This window comes from Drosophila takahashii, chromosome 2L, assembly GCF_030179915.1.
Source record: "Drosophila takahashii strain IR98-3 E-12201 chromosome 2L, DtakHiC1v2, whole genome shotgun sequence".
In the NCBI taxonomy this organism is placed as follows: Eukaryota; Metazoa; Arthropoda; class Insecta; order Diptera; family Drosophilidae; genus Drosophila; species Drosophila takahashii.
The window spans coordinates 6,323,509-6,343,882 of record NC_091678.1 but is presented as its reverse complement, the minus strand read 5'-3'; the positions used below and the strand labels follow the sequence as shown (position 1 = coordinate 6,343,882).

General features: G+C 36.8%; 2 protein-coding genes and 1 long non-coding RNA gene across 3 annotated transcripts; all 3 read left to right on the top strand.

Moving 5' to 3' along the window:
• The first annotated feature begins 409 nt into the window (after positions 1–409).
• On the top strand, positions 410–838 carry LOC108065952 (neuropeptide-like 4). Its single transcript, XM_017154219.3, has 2 exons — positions 410–546; positions 636–838. Exons 1-2 carry the CDS (start codon positions 442–444, stop codon positions 783–785), a joined length of 255 nt encoding a protein of 84 aa, XP_017009708.2. The 5' UTR covers positions 410–441; the 3' UTR covers positions 786–838.
• Positions 839–1,687: 849 nt separating this feature from the next.
• LOC108065926 (neural cell adhesion molecule 2) lies at positions 1,688–13,566 on the top strand. The gene is made up of 7 exons (XM_017154187.3): positions 1,688–2,504; positions 6,103–6,357; positions 6,849–6,989; positions 7,659–7,790; positions 8,324–8,476; positions 11,884–12,372; positions 12,698–13,566. Exons 1-7 carry the CDS (start codon positions 2,450–2,452, stop codon positions 12,880–12,882), a joined length of 1,410 nt encoding a protein of 469 aa, XP_017009676.2. The 5' UTR covers positions 1,688–2,449; the 3' UTR covers positions 12,883–13,566.
• A 5,945-nt stretch (positions 13,567–19,511) lies between these two features.
• Positions 19,512–20,307, top strand: LOC138913777 (uncharacterized). The gene is made up of 3 exons (XR_011419618.1): positions 19,512–19,526; positions 19,585–19,753; positions 19,807–20,307. It is a non-coding gene; the product is annotated as an uncharacterized lncRNA (long non-coding RNA).
• The last annotated feature ends 67 nt before the right edge of the window (positions 20,308–20,374 follow it).

The following is a 20,374-nucleotide window of genomic DNA, read 5'->3' as shown; positions in this document are numbered from 1 at the left end:
ATGTATTCTTAAACTCCCAAATCGATCGAATCGACAATGAAGCCAAATGTTTGCCGCCGGCCAAAGCGAAACCAAAAGCCAAAAGCCGATATAAAAAAGAGTCAACGAAAGGAGAGTGAGTTGACAAAAAGAACGACACACATTTTGTGGATTTTTGGGAGGGGGTTAGTATGGAAAGTGGATTTCTGGGCGGAAGAGGGAGATACTTACCGATGATAATGATGATGATGATGGTGGCGATGTCGTCAGGCAAACAGATTAAGAAACAATAACGTTCTTTGTACGTCCTCAGTACGTTTGGCAGGCATTAGGCGAACGCGTTAAGAGCCGTAATGAGCCATAAACTTGGCCGGCGGGAATGCATGTGGAATATCAAAATGCGATGCAGTCAGCGATGAGAACGAGTGGCAGAAAGCGGCTTAGATCCGCCTTAAATCGGCAATGTTTGTGAATATAAAAGGCTGGAATCGGGCAAACATCGAGTGCAGTTCGATTTTGTTTGTCAAGTCGAGAATTAACCCTTTTTCCATCATCATGCTGAAGCTGGTGAGTTTGTTTGCTGTGCCGCAGGACACTCGCCTTTGATCCTGTAAACGCTGAACGAATGCCCTACTTCATACCTTATGCGCCCACAGGTATTCCTCTTGTTCGCCGCCCTGCTGGCCGTTGCCCTGGCTGTGCCCGCTCCAGGACCCAATCCCAATCCCGTTCCGGTGCCCCAGTTTGTCTACTCCGCCGGCTATCCGGCCGTGGGCTACGCCTCTCCCTACGTCTACTACGGCTGATTTCAATCGCCCGGATTCACTGAATAAATCTTTTCGATATGTGCATGAACAAACAGAGTGTTTTATTTAAAATAGGTGGTATTTGCTCATTATATTTGTAGTAAATAGGGGCTATATTTTGGTAATAAAAATAATAAATATACATTATATTTATTAAAATATTTTTATTTTTATTAATTTATGGAATGTTAGTGCTATCTATGATTTTTAAATTATAATACAGTATGCAATAACAATTGTCAAACTTAAACTTCGACAAGATAACTTTCACAAGAAATAATTTTAAAGCAAAAGCTTGAGTTGCTTTCGAAAATCGCTGTCAATTAAGTCAAGAAATTAAAGGATTGTTTTGTAGGTTTATAATATAAAATTTATATTCAAAGCTTTAAAAACTAAAAGATTTTTAACAAAATCAACTCAAAAGCTATACAGGACACTTTTGTTACAGAAAAGTCTTAAATGTAAAATTTTTATAGATAATGTCTGAAACTTGGTGTTATACCAAATGTTATATCCCAAAAATAATACGTTTACAGAGTATCTTGCTGTTTTCTGTTAAAATTATTTAAAGCCTCACAGTTATTTAGCTTGTTAAAACACATCCTTTGCTATAAAAGCTCTTGCCACCCCCATAAAAAGCTTTATAAAAGCTCTTGCCACCCCCATAAAAAGCTTTATAAAGTCTTTCCACCACAAAAAGTCCTTGCCCCTCCTTAAAACCTCCCTCAACATTTCGAACTGCGAATGTTTGGAAACAAAGGCTTAGGAAGAAAGTTGCCAACTGAAATGCCGACAGAAAGTGTGCCAACATAGCGAAGTTCCCTAATAGAAGAAGTTTTCCCTTTTCGGCCCGACTTCCTGGCGATGGCACAAAAAGGATGCGGCAGGACGAGCGATGACTTCAGTGTACTTTCTGATTTCGCAACGGTTCGAACGTGAGCGCGGCTGCAATAATCGAAGGACTCGCTTTTTTTGGTGAAGTCATCCCGAGGACTTCGTAACCGCACTCGAACTCGCACTTCGTCAAGCATCCGCCGTGTGTGCCGAATGTCCTGCGGTGCACTTTCAGTCGAATCTCGACGCTCGCCTGCAATGGAACAGGCGATTTCCCAGCGGCGGCTTCTCCTTCGAAAGTCAGCCAAGTAGAGCGCGAAAATTGAACGTGAAATCGCTGGCAAATCGCTGGCAGGATATATTTTGCCGGATATGTCAACCTACGCGTACGCCGCCACCGCCCACCACCGCCACCTCCCGCCGGTGGCTTCGTCCTTCGTCTCATCCGTCGATCCGAGTGCTTCCTCAAGTGCCAGTGCTTAAGAAGAGGATAAAAAAAGAAGAAGGCGGGCAGGCTAGGAACCACAAAACAAAATAGCCAACGCAAAAAAAAGATATAAAGCAAAAATGTTGGCCCTGAGCTGGATGATGATGATGTCATGCCATTGTCCTGGCCAAAAGTGAAAGTGTTGTTGCCGCTTTTCCGGCCACGGGTGACACATGAGCGGCTCTGTCATGTGCCATTATCCCTCAAGTGAACAGCCTCGTAATTAACTGCTAAAGCCACCAGACGTGTAATAAACTCACTGCAACCAAAAAAAAATAAATAGAGAATTAGTGAAATTAGCCATTAAGGATTATAAACGAAAAAAGGATATTCCCGCTGAGCTATGGATACTCTGATTGCGCTCGCCTCTCTGCTGCTGCTGCTCCTCTCGCAAAATGGTAGGATAATCTTAGATCCCAGAAGCCTTTCATTTGTCCACCTTAAGTAGCAGCGCTTTAGAACAAACTCTCTGGGCCAAAAAATATATTTGTTTCAACTTCCACTTTGTGTTTGTACGCTCTTTGTTTTCTTCATAATGAAATTCATAGCTGAATGCCAAATGAGTTCATTTGTTTTGGCACAACTTTTGGCACTCCTTTGTGTTTGTATTTATGGGAGAACGCTGCATTTGTGGATTTCTTTAAGAATTTCTTAATGAGCTGAATATTTCATGAATGCCAAGAGGACGATTAAACATTTTAGATGTTTAAAGATAAAATAATAAAAAGCTGGTGGATTTTTTTTAATTTGTAAACGTAAAGGTATTTGAAAAATGTTTTGCTGTTTTATTTCTAATCATGTGTCAAATTTTATATTTTTATTTTGTTTTAAATGTGTGATTTAAGTAATTTAAAATTTTAATAGGAATCAGAAATTTTAAATGAGCTGAATATTTTATAAATGCCAAAAAAACGTTTAAAAACTTTAGATGTTTAAAGATGAGGTTAGAATACGTTATTGTGTTTTTTTTAGAAATTCCTAAGGGCAGATATGTTTTAAATATTTATTGCTGTTCTTCTTCTAATCATTTTAAATATGTGATTTAAGTTATTTTAATAAGATGAATATTTTATAAATGCCAAGACGACGATTAATCATTTTAGATGTTTAAATAAAAGATGATAAAATGTTAGTTTCTTTTTTTATAAATTGTTAATGGCAGAGATATATAAAAGATTTATTGCTTTTTTATTTCTAATCATAGCTCATTTCCATTTCTTGTTTTAAACTCTAGTATGAATAAATTGTATTCCTCTAACAGGGCACCATTATTTTTACAACTTTTCATATTTTTGCAAACATTTTGTACCGCACTTTTCTTGGACTTTGCCGTTTCCTGTGCTCATCCAGCTAAGACAAATATTTGCTTCTTTTCCGGCTGCCACAAATCTGCTTTCAAATGTAGCGGAATCAGGCTCTCAAAGGCAAACATTTCTTTGGGCGAACTTTCTTTATTTTTTTTACAAAACTTCTCATGTCTCTGACCAAACATACATTTTTTATCCTTTGCGGCTACGCAATGTGGCATGGAAATATTACACATACGCCCATTGCGCTCTCGGCCTAAAAGTATGCAATGGAAGATGTTAGGCGCCAGAGGAAAACGAAGATGCACAGGCACCTAAGCGATGCTAAGCCATGTGTGAGCGCTTTGTCAGTGCCGATGGAACCTTCGCCCAAATTAGCCCATGGCCATGTGGCTCTCCAAGATGAAACGATTCATGGGAATCATGCTGAGGAATTCATTATGGCAAACGAAAGGCGGCAGGGGGGTTAAAAGGGGGATGTGCCCAACTCAAGCCGCTTGACAGGCTTTGAAGTGTGTCAAGAAAGGGAAACGGAAACTAAATAGGCTGGAAAATATGTCTGCAAAAACTTACGAAAAGTACAAAGCCAAAGAAAAATCATGGAAGATAGATTCTTAACTGATGCATATCAAGCTCGGTACTTCACCCTTTCAAACAATAACTATGAAATTCACAAGCAGAATAGCAAATATTTATTTAATGTAGAAAAGTACCCAAGCTTTTCTGGTTTTCCATTTCATAAGTTGTCATCTTTACAGCCATCAAACCTAAAATAAATATACCTAATGGAACTATTTCTATGCAAATTTGAAAATTATTGTTAAAGGTTTTTTTATATCTCTCATTCAAAATAAAATCAAAAAAATATTTACAATTTCTACAGCTTTAGAGAAATATGTATTTGTGTGTTCAGTTCAACTAAAGTAAAATACTTTTTGTGCTTGAAAAAATCCTAAGGAGTCTTCTGCTTAATAAATTCAGTTTACAATGCCAGAATTATATTAACTCAACAATTCCACTTACCCTTTTCCTTTTGGCCCCTCATCATCTTAAACGTGATTGATATGCAGCTCAGAAAGGAGCCAAACCTTAACAATCCAATTGCAGATATTGTAGCTCCACTTATGTGTGCGCCTGTATATTGCTTACGAATTCAAAAAGGCAAATTTGAATTTTTATTGGATTCACTTCAACATTTGCCACTCACACACACACTACCTAGCTATCAAATAAAATATTACTAAATTCAATTTGATGGATTTGATGCTCTCTAGGCTAAGTACATATTTCAAAAGGCAAAGGTATGGGGTTTATTGATTGAGATGAAAAAAGCGCAAATGGATAAAAGATGAAGCTTCGCAAATCAATTGGCCAAAGTTTGTTAGTAGCCTCTTTGAACTGTTACTCATAATTGATTAAATTTTATATCTATTTAAAGCAGAGTACATTTTATATTTATAAATAATAAAGTTAATTTATTTATTAATCAAATTTAGGAAACACATTTATAAAATCTCGATATTGAATAACATTTCAATCAATAAAGCTTGTTTTTGTTTAGACTTTTTGATCTTTCGTTTGATTTCAATGCATGCCAGAAATGTTTCTAAAAAACTTTTAGCAAGAAAAAATATAGCACTCAATTTCAAATAAATTTCCTTTCTACCTCCAATAGATTCAATTACCAATAATTATTTTAGCCAGCCGCCGACAACATGTCGAAAAAAGAGTAACTACAAACAAAATATTGTAAAGCAAGCTTATCTCTTTGGCAAATAGTTTTGGATATTTATTTTCAATTTTGTCTGCACAAAAACTCTCGAATTGTTTGTCTGAAATTTTAGCCGGCTAAAGCTAAGGATTCCAAGGGGAGGGGTAAAAGGGTTTTGGTTGCCGGGCGCGGCAAAAAATACAACAAAAATTAGGCCCGCGTGTTGGGGAATTGAGGAATTTGCCGCTTTGGGATCCGTCATAAAAAAGATGATGAAATCATTGAAAAATACTTTCTAATATGCAAACAATACCGACTGATGGTGTACAACAGGGTAAATTTAATTTATAAAGCTATAAAAAAGTATAGTAAAGAATGTCCCGTTGTGAAAAAAAAACAAATTATATGCAAATCTTTTTCACTAAGAATTTGAAAGAAATTTTAAAAAAATCACGTATTGGGAAATTATCTTTAAAATGGATAGAACTTATTAGAAGTCTTTAAAATTTTACTATTTTTATGGGATTTTATTTTTTTACATGTCTTTTATATTTTTTCTGAATCCGTTTTTATCAAAGAACTTGTGTACCTCTTATTGCTGACTATATCTTTCCCAAGCTCTTTCTTTCTTATGCTATTTATGAAATAAAATTGCAAGATAAGAATTTCTATTAAAATTGCAACACAAACGGTGGAGGCACTAAAAAGGCGGAGAAAGGGATTTAAAGGAGATGCCTTCCATACTTCATAAGAAATCAAAATGTCTATATACAGAGCCATTCATTCACTCGCAGCAAAGCTAATTTAATTCAAGGCATGCAAATAAAAGGGGAACAGGGTTAGGTGCAAAGGAAAAAGCGGGAAGCTGTCTATATAAATTACGATTATTTTTATGAGATGACGGAACCACCCCGCCTTAACCCCTTGAAAAAGTGATAAATTTAATGCAAAAAGCGCTCCCTTTTTGCCCTTTTGCAGCTGCAATCCTTGGCCAGCTGGACAGTACCAGCAACGGGGGGAGTGGCATTGGGCTGCCCCGCCCATCATCCAACCCGCCCTCGCCGCCCCTCAGCCTCCAGCCATCGACGCCATCAATAACGCATTTTGTAAATGACTCCTTCATCATCTTCTGCCAGACAGTACAAAAGAATATCGACACCAAGTGGCGCGATCCCCGCGGACAGACCCGTGAGAACACCAAGGGACGCGTCCACATCGAGAAGAAGACGACGGGTAAGTGGTGAAGTAATGACCCAGCCGAGTGGATAAAGTCACTGGCTGAAATGCAAAAGTATCTCCATGAACTCTACACAAAGAGAAAGTTAAGCCGGAGTGACCTGGATATGAATAATGGCTGCATTATTAAATCATTCCTAAAACAGGAAGTAATATAGAGTGCGCAAGTAACCATAGGACTTGGATGACCATAAATAATATATGATCTCAGAAATTGTTGAAAAATTTATATTTAATAAACCTTTTAACAAGAAGAACTTGTAAAATAATGTTGTTTAGTACTTAAAGTAAATTAAACAAAAATCAAGGATCATTTACATTTTTTTGTTAGTTTTAAAATATGTTAAAAATGTTATCTAAAATTCAAATATAGGTATAAACAACATGAATTAACATTAAAGAAACTATTCATCTAAGTATTTTACAATTTTTTAGTAATTTTATTTGGCACATATTTTATTTGCCTCTGTATTTATCCTTTGTTTAAGGACTTCTGGCTTTGGTTTTCGAGCACATCTCGCTGGAGGACAGGGGAAACTGGACCTGCGAGGTGAACGGGAACAGAAATGGCAATCGTAATGTGAATGTCGAACGTGAATTTTTGGCCTCCTTCGAGCTGCTCGTAAATCGTAAGTTGACTTCAGCTTTGGGGACTTAGGAAGCATAAAAGAAACGGGGTCGTAAAATGTGCAGCAGGATCTGTTTACTTGCTTTCTCGGTTGTGATTTGGACTTGGATTCGGTAAGACTGCAAAATTCAGAGTAAATAAAAAAGTTTCCTTATTTTCTTTAACATTTTTGTCAAAGTTCAACATTAGAAAAGTTCATAAAATTAAATGGTTTTACTAAAAGCCTTAAAAAAACTAAATAAAAATCCAAAAATAATTTTCTTATTTGCAAAATAAACTTGACACTATTGGTTTTGCCAGTAATAAAAAAGATATATTTCGCTCAACTTCTGCATTTGCAATTTAACCACTTGCCACAATCCTCTCGACCACTTTTTGCTGAAAGTTCCGAACCAATTTCCGTCTGACAAATCATTTAATGTATTTACAAATCAGAATGAGTGCTTTGTTAGCCACATTTAAAGTAACTCGATGAACTGGCACACAATCTGTCAACTTACCAATCAAAGAGAGACCAAGTAAACAGAAGCGCCAAGGAAGCTGGTTAGTTTTATATACACCGAACGAATGGGGGCTATCATGCCTGCATATTTACACACGGAATTTGAACAACGCACCCCTTTGCTTTTCCCTTACCATTTCCCTTTCCCATTTCCCGTTTGACCCGCAGAGAAAATCTCATTTGGCAAGACGGAGCAAGTGCAGTCGGTGCGCGAGGGACGCGATGCGCTGGTCAATTGCTTTGTGGAGGGAATGCCCGCGCCGGAAGTCTCCTGGCTCTACAATGGCGAATATATAAACAGTAAGTTGGCACTTGGAAAAAGCGGGTTACTTAGTCATACGATTAGCTTGTACAATTATTTTTCTGGCAATTTACTATCTAATTTTTAAAAATTTAATGTAAATAATTTTAAAATGTTTTGAAATGTGAGATTAAGGTAAATATATAATTTTATATAAGTTTATTAATCTTAAATTAGAGTAACCTTGCTTTTTTTAGCAAAGAAAGGAAATTAAACACTTGGAAAAAACACAGCTTTTAATTTTAATTTATTTCATTTATTTATGCTTAAATTATTTAAAATGTTGTTCAAGAAAAACTGCCAAAATCAACAATAGCAAAAAATATATAATAATTTAAAAGAACTTATTTCTTCATGCAAAAGCACTTTAAGTTTATTTACCTGGATTTATTTAGCTTAATTTTCATAGTGCACTCCAAGCCGCTGGCTCGGCAAACTTGTTAGCCATGCAGCTACCTATACCTATATATATCCCCCTACGATTCTGACCGTTTTCCACCAACACCCTCCCCCGCCTTTGTTTCGTTTGCAGCTGTAAACTCGTCGAAGCACAATCGCCTGTCCAACGGTCTGTACATCAGGAATGTGAGCCAGGCGGATGCCGGGGAGTACACATGTCGGGCCATGCGTATAACACCGACTTTTTCGGATTCCGATCAAATAACGATATTGCTAAGGATACAGCGTAAGTGTCATTGTCCCACTATATCCCACCATATCTATACAAACTCCGTTTTTGTCCTGGTCTCTCTGCAGGACACACACTCGATAATATTTAATCTAGAATTTAGTTTGCACCCCACTTGTTGGCAATTGCATTTGGCTGCCCGTCCCCTTTTCAGTTTTCTGTGGAAATTGGGCGGATTGCCGGGCAACAAAATCTTTTGCTGATGGCAGCTTAAAGTTGTTTAAGTCCCCTCCGATTTTCCCCCCAAGGGAGTGAACATGCTTCGTTGGCTTTAATGAGATTTCCAGCTGCGAGCAAAACTCCCGATTGAAGTTATCCCCTCGGCACTGAAGTAGGGAATTCCTTCCGGATGTCAGGGTCAAGTGGCTGGGAAATGCAAATTATTGATGCAAATTTCGTAATGAACATATACCCAACTTACGATTTACAAAACAGGAGCACTACGGATTCCTTGGGAAATTGAGTATCTAGGGGATCTGCCAGAAATTTACAATATAAATAAAATTCAAAGGGAGTATATAGTTGGGTATATAAACAATGTTTAGAAGTTGGAACTCAGTTACTCAAAATACAAAAAGTGCTTACTCACTTAAATTTCAGAAGGACCTTATATTTACCTTACAATTTATCCCTTACCATATTCATCTATCACTTTAACAGCTCTTCCATCTTCTTAAATTCCGCACACTAGAAAAAGTTAGTTTATCACAACCTAATAATTTCTGGTATTTGCCAACCGAAAAAATGCTCTCCTGGGAGTCATTTGTAATACTGGCACTGCCAAGTTCTCCCTATCGATATCGGAACATATGGCTTCATAAACAAACCAACACCAGGCGAGCCAACTATGTAGAAGCTCGGTCCTCGTCCAGCTTCCTAAGCCCCTCGTCGGGATTGAGTTGCCGTCAAAATTTTACTAATGACTGCCGGTCGAATATTTGCACAAGTCAACTTCAACGCACTGAGAAAAATACTTTTAAATAAATAATAAAAATAAGATAAACGTAATTACGTTTCCTTTGGATATATTTCTAAAAGAAATCTTCCATTAAAAGCTTTAAGACAATATTAATTTATTTAGTGATTTTTAACTCGTGCTATAGAAAAATATATCAAAGAATTAATTAAAAATTGTTGAATATTGGAAAAACCGAAAGATTAATTTTTCCTTAGACAATTTTTTAAAGGCTTTAGAAGGCTGCCCTAAAAGACCCCCATTTTTCTCAGTGCAGCTAAGGCCACCCAAGCGGAGCAATCCGTTGGGCAGCTGGCAACTGGAAGGCAAACAGCAGGCGAATGGAAACCGAAACTAATTTGCTGCCCAGCTGAAACGCCCCGGAAGGGAATTCCGAGTAGAAACAGAAACAGTAGCAGCAGTTGAAATGCTGCACCCAAAAAAAAGTAGTCATCAATATGCCCCTATTTAGGTGTCAATGTGACACTATTGAGTGGAAAAAAATCTTTGATCCGAACGTCATTAAATTGACCCTATTCTGGTGTCACTTTAATACTTTCGAAAATATTAATTTGACCCCTTTTGGTGTCAAAGAGCCACTAGCCGGTGTCATTTTCTTAGTATTAAATAAAATTTGACATTTGCTTGAAAGCTCCTGTAACCATTCTGCCATGGCAAAAATTAATATGGGAATGGCTCAGGGGCCAAGGCGCTTGGTTCTGATATTATTTTGTGCTCGGGGGAACGAGGTTCGAATCCCGCTCGCAACAACATTATTTTTTTTTTTTTATCAGTAATCTAACACAACTTAACATTTTTGTTCTTAAAATGATATATATGCATTTTAAAAACTTTTTACCTAATATGATTTATCTGGGTTTCGAACCGGGGACCTCTCGCATCAGAGGCAGACGCCTTACCAACTGGGCCATCGAACCATTTTGCGCGCGAGCGAACTCTTGACAAGTATAAACGAAATCGATACTCGAGTAAAACATCGCCGAACTTCGAACTTCGAAAATCAAAAATGATAATTATTGGGATCGATGTGAACCTAGTTTTATCAAAATGACACTATTTAGTATCAAATACGATTTTTCTGAAAACGCGGTGTACTTTTGACACTCATTTGGGAGCAAATTGACCCCAAAAATTTGATCCTAGGGGCAGTGTCATTTTAACCCACAGTTATTAAATTGACACTCAGGATTTTTTTTTTGGGTGTGCAAATGCTGCAATATATAGGTTTGCATAAGATTCCCAGCAATAAACTTCAATGGACCGCATCGGCGACGATGGCGACAAGGACACCAAGGACACTGGGACAACGACGAGATGCTAAAATGTGCTATTAGCTACTCCTCAACGGAATACAGGGTGGTGGCCCCTGGAGTCCTTGGAGGCAGCACACAATTTACAGTGGGCAGTATGTGAGCTAAAGGCAGCTATTGAAACTTAATTGCTTTCGGCTGCCATAGAATTTGGTAGGGATAATAATGGAGTAAATATAAACACTGCAGGGGTAATGCACATATATGAAAGATAGCAATTATACAAGAGAACCAAACGGAAGTTTTGCTTCTAAAGTAAAATAATACAAAATATTTTTTAAGATTTATAGAAATACTTTTTCTACTCAAAGATACTTAAAATGCATTTTAAACTAAAGAGCTCGCTCTATTGATATTTTTATTATCTGGCAAATCTTTAGTCAACCAATGTCAACTGACTTTCCACAAAAAATAAAAGTTTTCCGAAAGGCAGAGAAAGCGAGAAAAATGCAATTCGCAGCAGAGGGTGATTCAATTTCCCGATACTATGTTTTGCTTTTCTTTGCTATCCATTCCTTGACTCAAGGTTGAAACCATTTCTTGTTGATATTTCTCTTCAAAACGGAGCTGGGGGAGAAAGTAAAGGAAAGACAGAAATCTATTGTTCTTGTGATTTGATTATTGCGGTTTCTTGCACTTCACTTTGTGCAGGCGACAAAGAATCAATATTGTTTTGGTTTATTTGGTTTAAACTGTGGGTAGTGTTTGTTTTAAGTAAGGGGATCTATGGAAAAATTACTGGTGTCTCGTGTGTGGTGTCAATGAGAGGATTTCAGCACAGACGACGACAAAGTGCAACAGATATCCTTTCTCATTTTTTCCTACCTTTATGGAAGTGTGTGCCAGTGGTAACAAAAACAAAACCAAACCAAAGTTTCTGCCATGAGGGCAAAAAACGTACACTCAAAGAAAATTATTTCTAAAAATATTATTTCAGGGAATTTTTTAGAATTTAAAAGGGGAAAATATATTTTCTGTGGAACTTTTTATATACTTTTATTATAAAGTTTAAAATCAAAATCACAAGTCTCCTTAGCAACTCACATTTTTTCTAGAAAACACTCCCAGCACCCTCGCTTTTTACTCATTTCTTATATTTTTTCTCAAACCTCTTGCAGATAAACCCCACTGGTTCTTCAACGAGACCCTGCCGGTGCAATACGCCTATGTGGGCGGGGCCGTAAACCTGAGCTGCGATGCGATGGGTGAGCCGCCACCGTCTTTCACCTGGTTGCACAACGGCAAGGGCATCGTGGGCTTCAATCACCGCATTTTTGTCGCCGACTACGGGGCCACGCTGCAGCTGCAGGTGAAGAACGCCTCCCAGTTCGGGGACTACAAGTGCAAGGTGGCCAATCCGCTGGGAATGCTGGAGCGGGTTATCAAACTGAGGCCGGGGGCCAAACCCTGGGGCCCGAAGCGCTTCCAGCTGAAGAAGCTCTACACCGACGCCTTCGAGCTGGATCTCCCAACGCCCCGGATGATAAATGTCTCCGACGAGATGCAGATCTATGGCTACCGGGTGGCCTACATGAGCGACACCGAGTTCAAGTTCAGCGCCGGCAATTGGAGCTACGCCAAGCAAAGGGACTTCTCCTTTCATCGGGGTGAGTAGTAAATACTGGTGAAGAAAGATATTTACTAAAAAATATTAAATAAACACTAAAATAAATAAATAGATTTATTGAAGTGAAAAAAACCTTAATCCCTCTATCATTCGATAAATACCTTAAAAAATTTTATTGTTTAAATATCAAGCCACTCAACTGTTTTGTATAATTGTGCATATTCAAAATTTCACTTCAATTGCAGGCTAAATATTTTAAAGTTGACTACACACAATAATTGAATTTACACAGAACTAATTAAAATTTTGTGGATGCCAATTTAAATTTATATTTTCGAATATTATTTTTTTTATAATATTTCCAGGTCACAAATTCATTATCCCCCATCTGGAGTCGAACACCACGTATCTGATGAGGGCGGCCAGTCGAAATCTCGCCGGACTGAGTGACTGGAGTGCCGTGAAAGTCTTTACCACGGCCGCCGGTTGCAGCTGGAATCCGTCGCTATACCCCATATACGCACTCCTCCTCGCTTTCATCTGGACATAGAGCTTGTCCCCATAGAAAGACAAATACCAAATACAATCCCATCCCAAAACTCGATATTGTTGCTGCTGAGTTTTCTGTTTTCTTGTATCTTCTGTGATAGAACTTTGTGTGTGCAATTCACTTTAACCTAACCTAACCCAAAGAATGTTTAGAGGAGGGAATTATTAGACGAAATGCTTTTTGCTATATATAGACGATATCTGTTCAGCCTATTGCCAATTTTTGCTGCCAACTTTCATTCATCAAACGCATTTTTTGTACGTTTTTTATGAGAAGAACTTAAGGAAATTATTAATGATCGACGATTTTGATGAGGGTGGAATCCTTACGATACATACAATACATATGCATTGTCAACTCTACCTTATAGTTAATTATGAAATGCCCAACTCTACATAAATGTTGTTCAAGCTAAAAACTAAAACGATATACAAGTAAACGAAAACTTTGATGAATTTTACAAACCACAAATGGAAGTCCAAATTATTGATTATAAATTAAACGAAAGCAAAGCAAATCAATAATAGAAAATGGATTGAATTAGCTTAATTGAAGTGAAAACAAAAAACAGAAATGAGAAAAGAGAGAAACGAACCCCCAAATAAACGAAATGAAATGTTTAGCTGGTAAGCAGTGCGTATGAGTAATATGAAAATAAATTCAACTGAATGTGTATAAAAATGACTTTGATGTTTATCTGGCTTTCAAATAATTTATGAAATTATTTGGGTTTTTGAGGGGTCGAGCAGGTGAGTTTATGATAAATGGCCCGAGGTATTTTTAACTGCATTAAATTTGGAATGGCAAAAACAATTCTGTCAGAAATAATCGTAGAATTTGCAGAGTTTTAAAAAAGCACGCAAAAATAATCTCAGAGAAATTATAATTTGTTTTAAATCAAAACAAAATATTATAAACTGTTCTGAAGAAAAAAAATGAAAATTCATGTATTGCATTTTAAACTATAAAATATTCATAATTATTAAAATTTTGCCTTGATTATTAACAAAACTAATACATTGAACAAATGTATTAAATTAATTTAGCCACCTGCCTTGGAATGAATGAATCCCACTGAACTGCCAACCCATTTGCTGAATAATTTCCTGGCTTTCCTCCCGTTAAGGTGTCTCCTGATGGTTATCTGGTGACCTTTGTTTGGCACCATGCCCCATAAAAATGTTTATCATATTCATTAGTGCAAATCTCGTATTGCTTTCGGGCCATAAACATCCAGGCACAAGGACAAAGGACAAGGCCTTGGACATAATGGCAGCCTCATTGCTTATGCCAAACACGCGCCCAATTACAAGGATATTTCGCAGCCACCCAACCCCATTTTTTGGGGCAATAAAAAAAGAACATAATAAACTAACTCATAAAAGTCAATAAACTGTCAAATGGCAAAACATTTACATCACTTAAGTATAAATCTCTCGCCCTTCCGGACACTTTGTCCTTTGTGCATCCTTTTGGCAAGTTATCGCATATGAAAAAAAAAGCAATGGGAGTGGGGGAGCCGACATTCAAGTGCCATTTACATAAGCCCACAAATTCGCCCAGCCATAAATGATCATTAACGCAATCGGCCGTAATAACTTATTGTATTTTATTTAACTTTTATTTCTGTGTGCGCGCCGTGCACACAAAAAATCGAAAATTGTTACGGGTCAGTGAGAAATTCTCCCGCAGACGTGACAACGTGAAACAAAAATAAGCAAATTATGGCGCACAAATAAATACAATTCATTTCGCTCGTGTTTGCCGGGCCATTCATTGTGTGAATGTGCCACGCCCACATGTGCACAGGGGCAGATTATTAACACACGATTTATTGGCCTTTTTTCAGTCACACCCAAGGAATGATGAAAGGCTGCATTTTAAGGGCTTTATCGAAGATAATCTGAAAGGAATTTTCCATTTAAAAGGGGCTTTAGGGAGTTTACTTTAAAGTAAAAGAGAGGATATTATACAAATTGGGGAAGTTCTTGAAAAAATATCATTGAAAATATAATTTAAATGGAATCTTCCTAAATTTAAATAATTTAATAAATAATTAAATAAACATCTTAACTGATATCAATACAAACAATATAATATTAAAAATTAAAAAGATATATATTATTCTTTTGGCTTTGGGGAGTTCGCTTTTAAGTAAAGACAAGAATACAAATTGTTTGAATAGAAAACCCCAACTGCTATTAACAAATGTAAACCAAAATTGTACTTAAATTTTCCCAACTTAAAAACAATTAGCAAAAGTATAATTTTACCCGGCCTTTTCTGACTTAATGCAACATATGAAATTAATCGGCCTGCCGCAACAATCACTTAATGGTCTATGCATATATTTAAACCTGTCCCACATTCGCCACGCCCTCTTTAAGTCATAAGTTAACCAACTGATCAAAGTCGGCCAGAATCAGAATGGTGGAAGATGTCAGTTGCAGTTGCCGTTGCAGCTGCACTTTTCAGTTTCCCCACTGCAGTTGCCATCTTGTATTATTTATTATTGTTTTTACTTTACCGGACTCGTCTTTTGCCGGGCAATTAATGGGATTTTTCATACACATATATGGGTAATGTGGGATATACTTATAGGGGAGGCAAAAAGGGGTGGTATAAAAGCAGTAAACATTATTACCTGGCCATCAGAAGCAGCAAAGTTTGCCGGTCAATCTCGCCCCGTCTCTTTTGCTCTGTTGTGTCCGTAATCGTTTCGGTTTATTTTAATTAAAATTTACAATTAATACTTAATGAGTCGGGCGAGTGACATCAACAGCAGCAGCGCAACTGCATCAGCATCAAATTGAATTTCCCATATAAGACTGTTTGTGTGAGTGGCATGTGCCATCAGCCAATGTGCATGATAATTTTCGGAAAAGTAATTTCCACCCACCCACACATACAGACTCTGCTCAGATTGAAAACATACAAACACAAATACACACACACAGGTATTTAAATAAATTTACGTGAAGATATCTTCTCTTTTACGCCCGCATTTTTGGGTTCATTCTCTATAAATAATTGACGTCTGTCAGCATATTTAATTGATGAAATGGTAAAGTGATGTTGCTTCTAGAAATGCAATGAAAGTGTGAAAGTCGCTGACATTTATTCTATCTGTTTTCCCTTATCCAATATTTATGCTCAAATTGTCAGAATTGGCTGAGAAACTTCGAAATCACATTAAGATAATTGACTTTGAAAATGGCAGAAATTTGCACATCAAAGAAATAGACTTAATATGAATTAATCATTCTGAAACGAATCACACCATTTAGCAAAAGTAGTTTTTGAGTTTTAAATGAGTAAAATATTAAATATATTTAATTATTTATAAATAATTCTCTATTTTGTAACCCCAAAAGTATACTTTCATAACCAAACCTTTTATAAGATTTCCATTTACCTTTCTGTAATCCAATTACAGCCAAGCTCTCATATAATTTGTCCGATAAACTTTCCGGCTTGATATAATCTCCCCAGGGCTTAGTTCTCTACTAAGCACACACATGAGCAGAAGTTTTCTAATTACCATTTACAGCCTCGCCGTACGTCCAAGTTTCCTATAAATAAGGACCCCATTGGCAAAGTTATGAACAAATCATTAAGCTGTCAATTTTGTGTAGTTTGCCGATAGGTGTAATAAATGAATGGCTCATAAGTAATTTTCGCCAAGCAAATGAGACCAGGATAAATTTGAAATTGATTGCAAGGACTTTTCCCCAGCTTGTTCCTGTGTGTTTATTCCTGTGTGTGTTTGTGCTGATTGAAGTTAAATCTTTGCTGAGGTAACTTAATATTAGCCCCATTGAAAAGTTATGAAATTTTTCGGTCTAAACTTTGTCCACACATCCCTGGCTCAATCTGTGCTCAGTTTTTGGGAAGGCAAAGGAAAAATTCGGAAAAGCTTAAAACTTTGTCTACCATTTTTCCGTTTTGGGCAATTAAATGGGAGTTTCAGCTTTCATTTTTCCCTCTTCCAAATTGATGACAGATATATCTCTCTCTGTGCCGCTGAATTCCTAAATGGGTCAGAAATGTTCGAGCCCCTTTATTTCTTTCACTTTTTTTTTGCGAAACCATTGACATATGCAGGCGACTATGAAACCCCATTTCCCACTACTATTTCCCACACTTCAGTGTCATTGTCTCTGCTTCTGCCCGGCCGTATATTTTGACATAGAAAACTTTTGCACCTTGTAACGACTTTTTAAGTGCCACCACTCGCTTTTTCAAAAAAAAAAAACAAAAAAAAAACCGGCAGAGCGCAGAAAGAATGAAATGTGGAGCAAAATGAATATGTAAATCTAGGACTCTTTGGTAACAGGAAAACGAAATGAAACAAAAATAGGGGGAGAGTGTTGGAAATGAAAATAAATGTGAATATTTATGTGATTTATATGGAAGGACGCTTCAACTGCGAGTCTGAACTCACATACATACATATGTGGTGGGCCAAAGGGGGTTAAGTTTCAAGGGTTGGATTTAATGGAAATTTGCATTTGTATGTCAGCGAGTCTGGCTGTCTTTCACGGCTTTGTCTGTCTAGACAAATGAGTAAAACCTTTAAGCAAAAAAAAATATTTTTTAAACCTTTAACCGAATATTTTTCAAAATCTAACCATTTAACTGAAATATCTACATTTTGCAACTCGTTTTAATTGCTTTTGGTTGCCAAAAACTGGGAATCCTGGGAATCAATAAGCCCCTTTGCCCGGCCGCAAATAAACATTGAATACAGCAAAGCATTATGCGCTTATTTACTGAAACCATTGTGCAATTCATTTTACCTTATTTGGCATTTTGGCATTACGCATACGCCGCATGGACCAAAGCATATTAATTGAACAACTCTTCGGGGCGGAAGCACCACACCCACATTCCACAACCCACTGCCATTTTTACTTTGTTTATGTATATTTGTGTTCATGGTTTTTGGGTTGGGAACGAGCTTTGGTACATTCTCTCATTATGCAAATGGTTGCTCTTTAAGTGCACTAAATATTGCGCATACGCCGCGTGTGCCAATGGAGCAGCAAAACCAAAAATTCATTCGGCACATTTGTAAATGCTTAATTCAATATTTTATTTTGATACAAAGTTCGAATATACTTTGCCTTTCCACTGCACTGAATATGCGATGCGGAAAATGTTGCGAAAAATTCGGAATGTTAATGAGAAGTGCATTTCCCTTGCGCGCGAAAACTGTTCAAACAACTTTAATGATAAAGTGCTGAAAACAGAGTGCAATATATGTTTCTCTTTGACTGTTGCAAAATATTTCGTGGGTCAACGAACGGAACTTAGTAACTAAAATAAATAGCATCAAATATTTTTTAAACATTAAAGTACTAAAAAGAAACCGACTCATGTTTTTCAAATGATAATCTTTAAAAACTTTAACCCAACATGACTATTGACAATTGATATTAAAGTTTAAAAAAAATGGCTTAAGGGTATTCCGTTTTGTTTATTTGTCGAATAATTAATTTAAAATTAATTTGTTTTTAATCGCGTACATTGCGACAAAGTGAAGGGCATACCAGGATAATTTGCACATGTGGGCAAACAAATGAAAGCGCATTAAAAATGTAGAGGTAATCACGATGCTAATGACATCGGCGGACAAAAGCGACGGACGGACATTTAACGGACAATGGAGTTGGCTTCTGTGTCGGGTTGCATTTCAGGGCAAAACGTAAACAAATTAAGCTATCTGTTTCGCCATTTGATTAATTGCAATGCAATGCAATTTCAATTTTTTGCCGCAGCCATCCTTTTGTGTCCTCGTATCCTGCTGCCATATCATAACTGTCAGCGTCAGGACTGCAGATTGTTCCTGTTGCGATTTTTTTCCACCATAGTTCAGATGACAGCGGTACAAGAAAAAAGCAGCCGCCGAAGAATTGACAGCTCATGGCAAAACCCATGCCCGGTTACACTTTTTGGCCATTTGCTTGTAGTTATGGCATTCAATGTATTTCCATCCTGTTAACAACAACGAATGCCGGCCACATGCAAATAATTAAGATAACTGCAGCTCCATCTGACAGCAAATGGGATTTATTTAAAATGCAGCGACCGCAACAGGAGCACAAAAAATATGCAACTGTTAAAAGTAACAAGGGGATTAAAACTGTGGATCCGGAGGTGGGAAGCCATTAAAAATATATGCGCGTAATTTTGATCAGCGACCGCAGACGCGATCCAAAAAAAATAATCTTTTTCATAAGGGAAACAGGGTATCTGAATAATTGTATATTAATCTAAGGAATTGCATGTGCATGGGCCATAAATCCAACATAACAAAATTCGCCTGAAAATATAAACAATTTCTGGAGTACAGCCTCGTGAACTAAAAAGACAACAGGAATGTGCCAAGGAAAACCAAGTTCATGAAGTAGAATCCCTGATTATTTTGACGGGTGACAAATTCAAAAATGTAACTCGCAATGTCAAGTGCTTCATAGATTTTATCTTTAAGCGTGCAAAGTTGGATGGGGAGGGTTGGATTGGATTAGATTATCGAACCTGCGAAATTTTCTAGACCGAAGCAGAACGATAAGTGCGAAGAGTCTTTTGGAATGTACGAATGCATGATTGAACAAAAAAAAGGAAAAATAAAGTTAAGTAAAGTAAATATTACATTAAATTATGCTCATTTTTTTATTTATATAACCTTTTCCTAATTAGTTAATAGGTGTAAAAAGGCGTAACATGTTTAAAAGGTGTGTAAAATTTTAGAATCTATATAAAGAGGAGTTGCGAGATCCCAAAGTTATAAAGAAAAACGTTCTGCAAAATGAAAGTGTTGCTAATTTCTTTTTTTCTAGTTATTATCTCAGTTCTGGCAACTTCGCAGGTAAGTCAAATTAAAGCACATCAATAAATAAATACATTTCATTATTTCTAAAGCCGCCTTTGGTAAAAACCGCTAAAGAATGTGCCAAGGACAACCAAATTCCCAATGACGAAGCCATGGATTTTATGAAAAGTTACAAAATGAAAAGTTATACCCAAAACATGAAATGCTTCATAAATTGTGTCTTCGAGCGATCAGCGTTATTGGACGTTATGACGAAGAAGTTGAAAGGAGAAAAACAAAACTGCGATTCCATCAAGGACACTGATAAGTGCTCAGCGTCCTTTAAGAAACTCGCATGCTTCCTTAAGATCGAAAACAAATTACGGAAGCAAGATAAAAAAGGATAATGAAAACGAAATTGATCGACATCGGAATTTACGATAATTTTACATTATAAATAAAAAGTGTAAAAACTGTAAAATCTTTCCTATAAGGAAAACGTGTATCTGAATAATTGTGTCTTAATATAAGAAATGGAAAATATTATAAATAAAAAAAAACACCTCTAACGAGCAAAAGGTTCGTGACGATCGCACCATCAACATACAAAAGTTCTAATATCAAATTTTGTGACGAAACATGGTTGTACATTTGATTAATAGATCAAACAATCTCACG

What these genes read in the sequence shown, in the direction of transcription:
- LOC108065952 (XM_017154219.3), top strand. Translation starts at nt 442, where the DNA reads ATGTTTGTGAATATAAAAGGCTGGAATCGGGCAAACATCGAGTGCAGT. An exon ending in CCATCATCATGCTGAAGCTG is followed by an intron (nt 547 to 635) that starts GTGAGTTTGTTT and finishes ATGCGCCCACAG; the next exon opens with GTATTCCTCTTGTTCGCCGC.
- LOC108065926 (XM_017154187.3), top strand. Translation starts at nt 2,450, where the DNA reads ATGGATACTCTGATTGCGCTCGCCTCTCTGCTGCTGCTGCTCCTCTCG. An exon ending in GATATTGCTAAGGATACAGC is followed by an intron (nt 8,477 to 11,883) that starts GTAAGTGTCATT and finishes AACCTCTTGCAG; the next exon opens with ATAAACCCCACTGGTTCTTC. An exon ending in GGACTTCTCCTTTCATCGGG is followed by an intron (nt 12,373 to 12,697) that starts GTGAGTAGTAAA and finishes TAATATTTCCAG; the next exon opens with GTCACAAATTCATTATCCCC.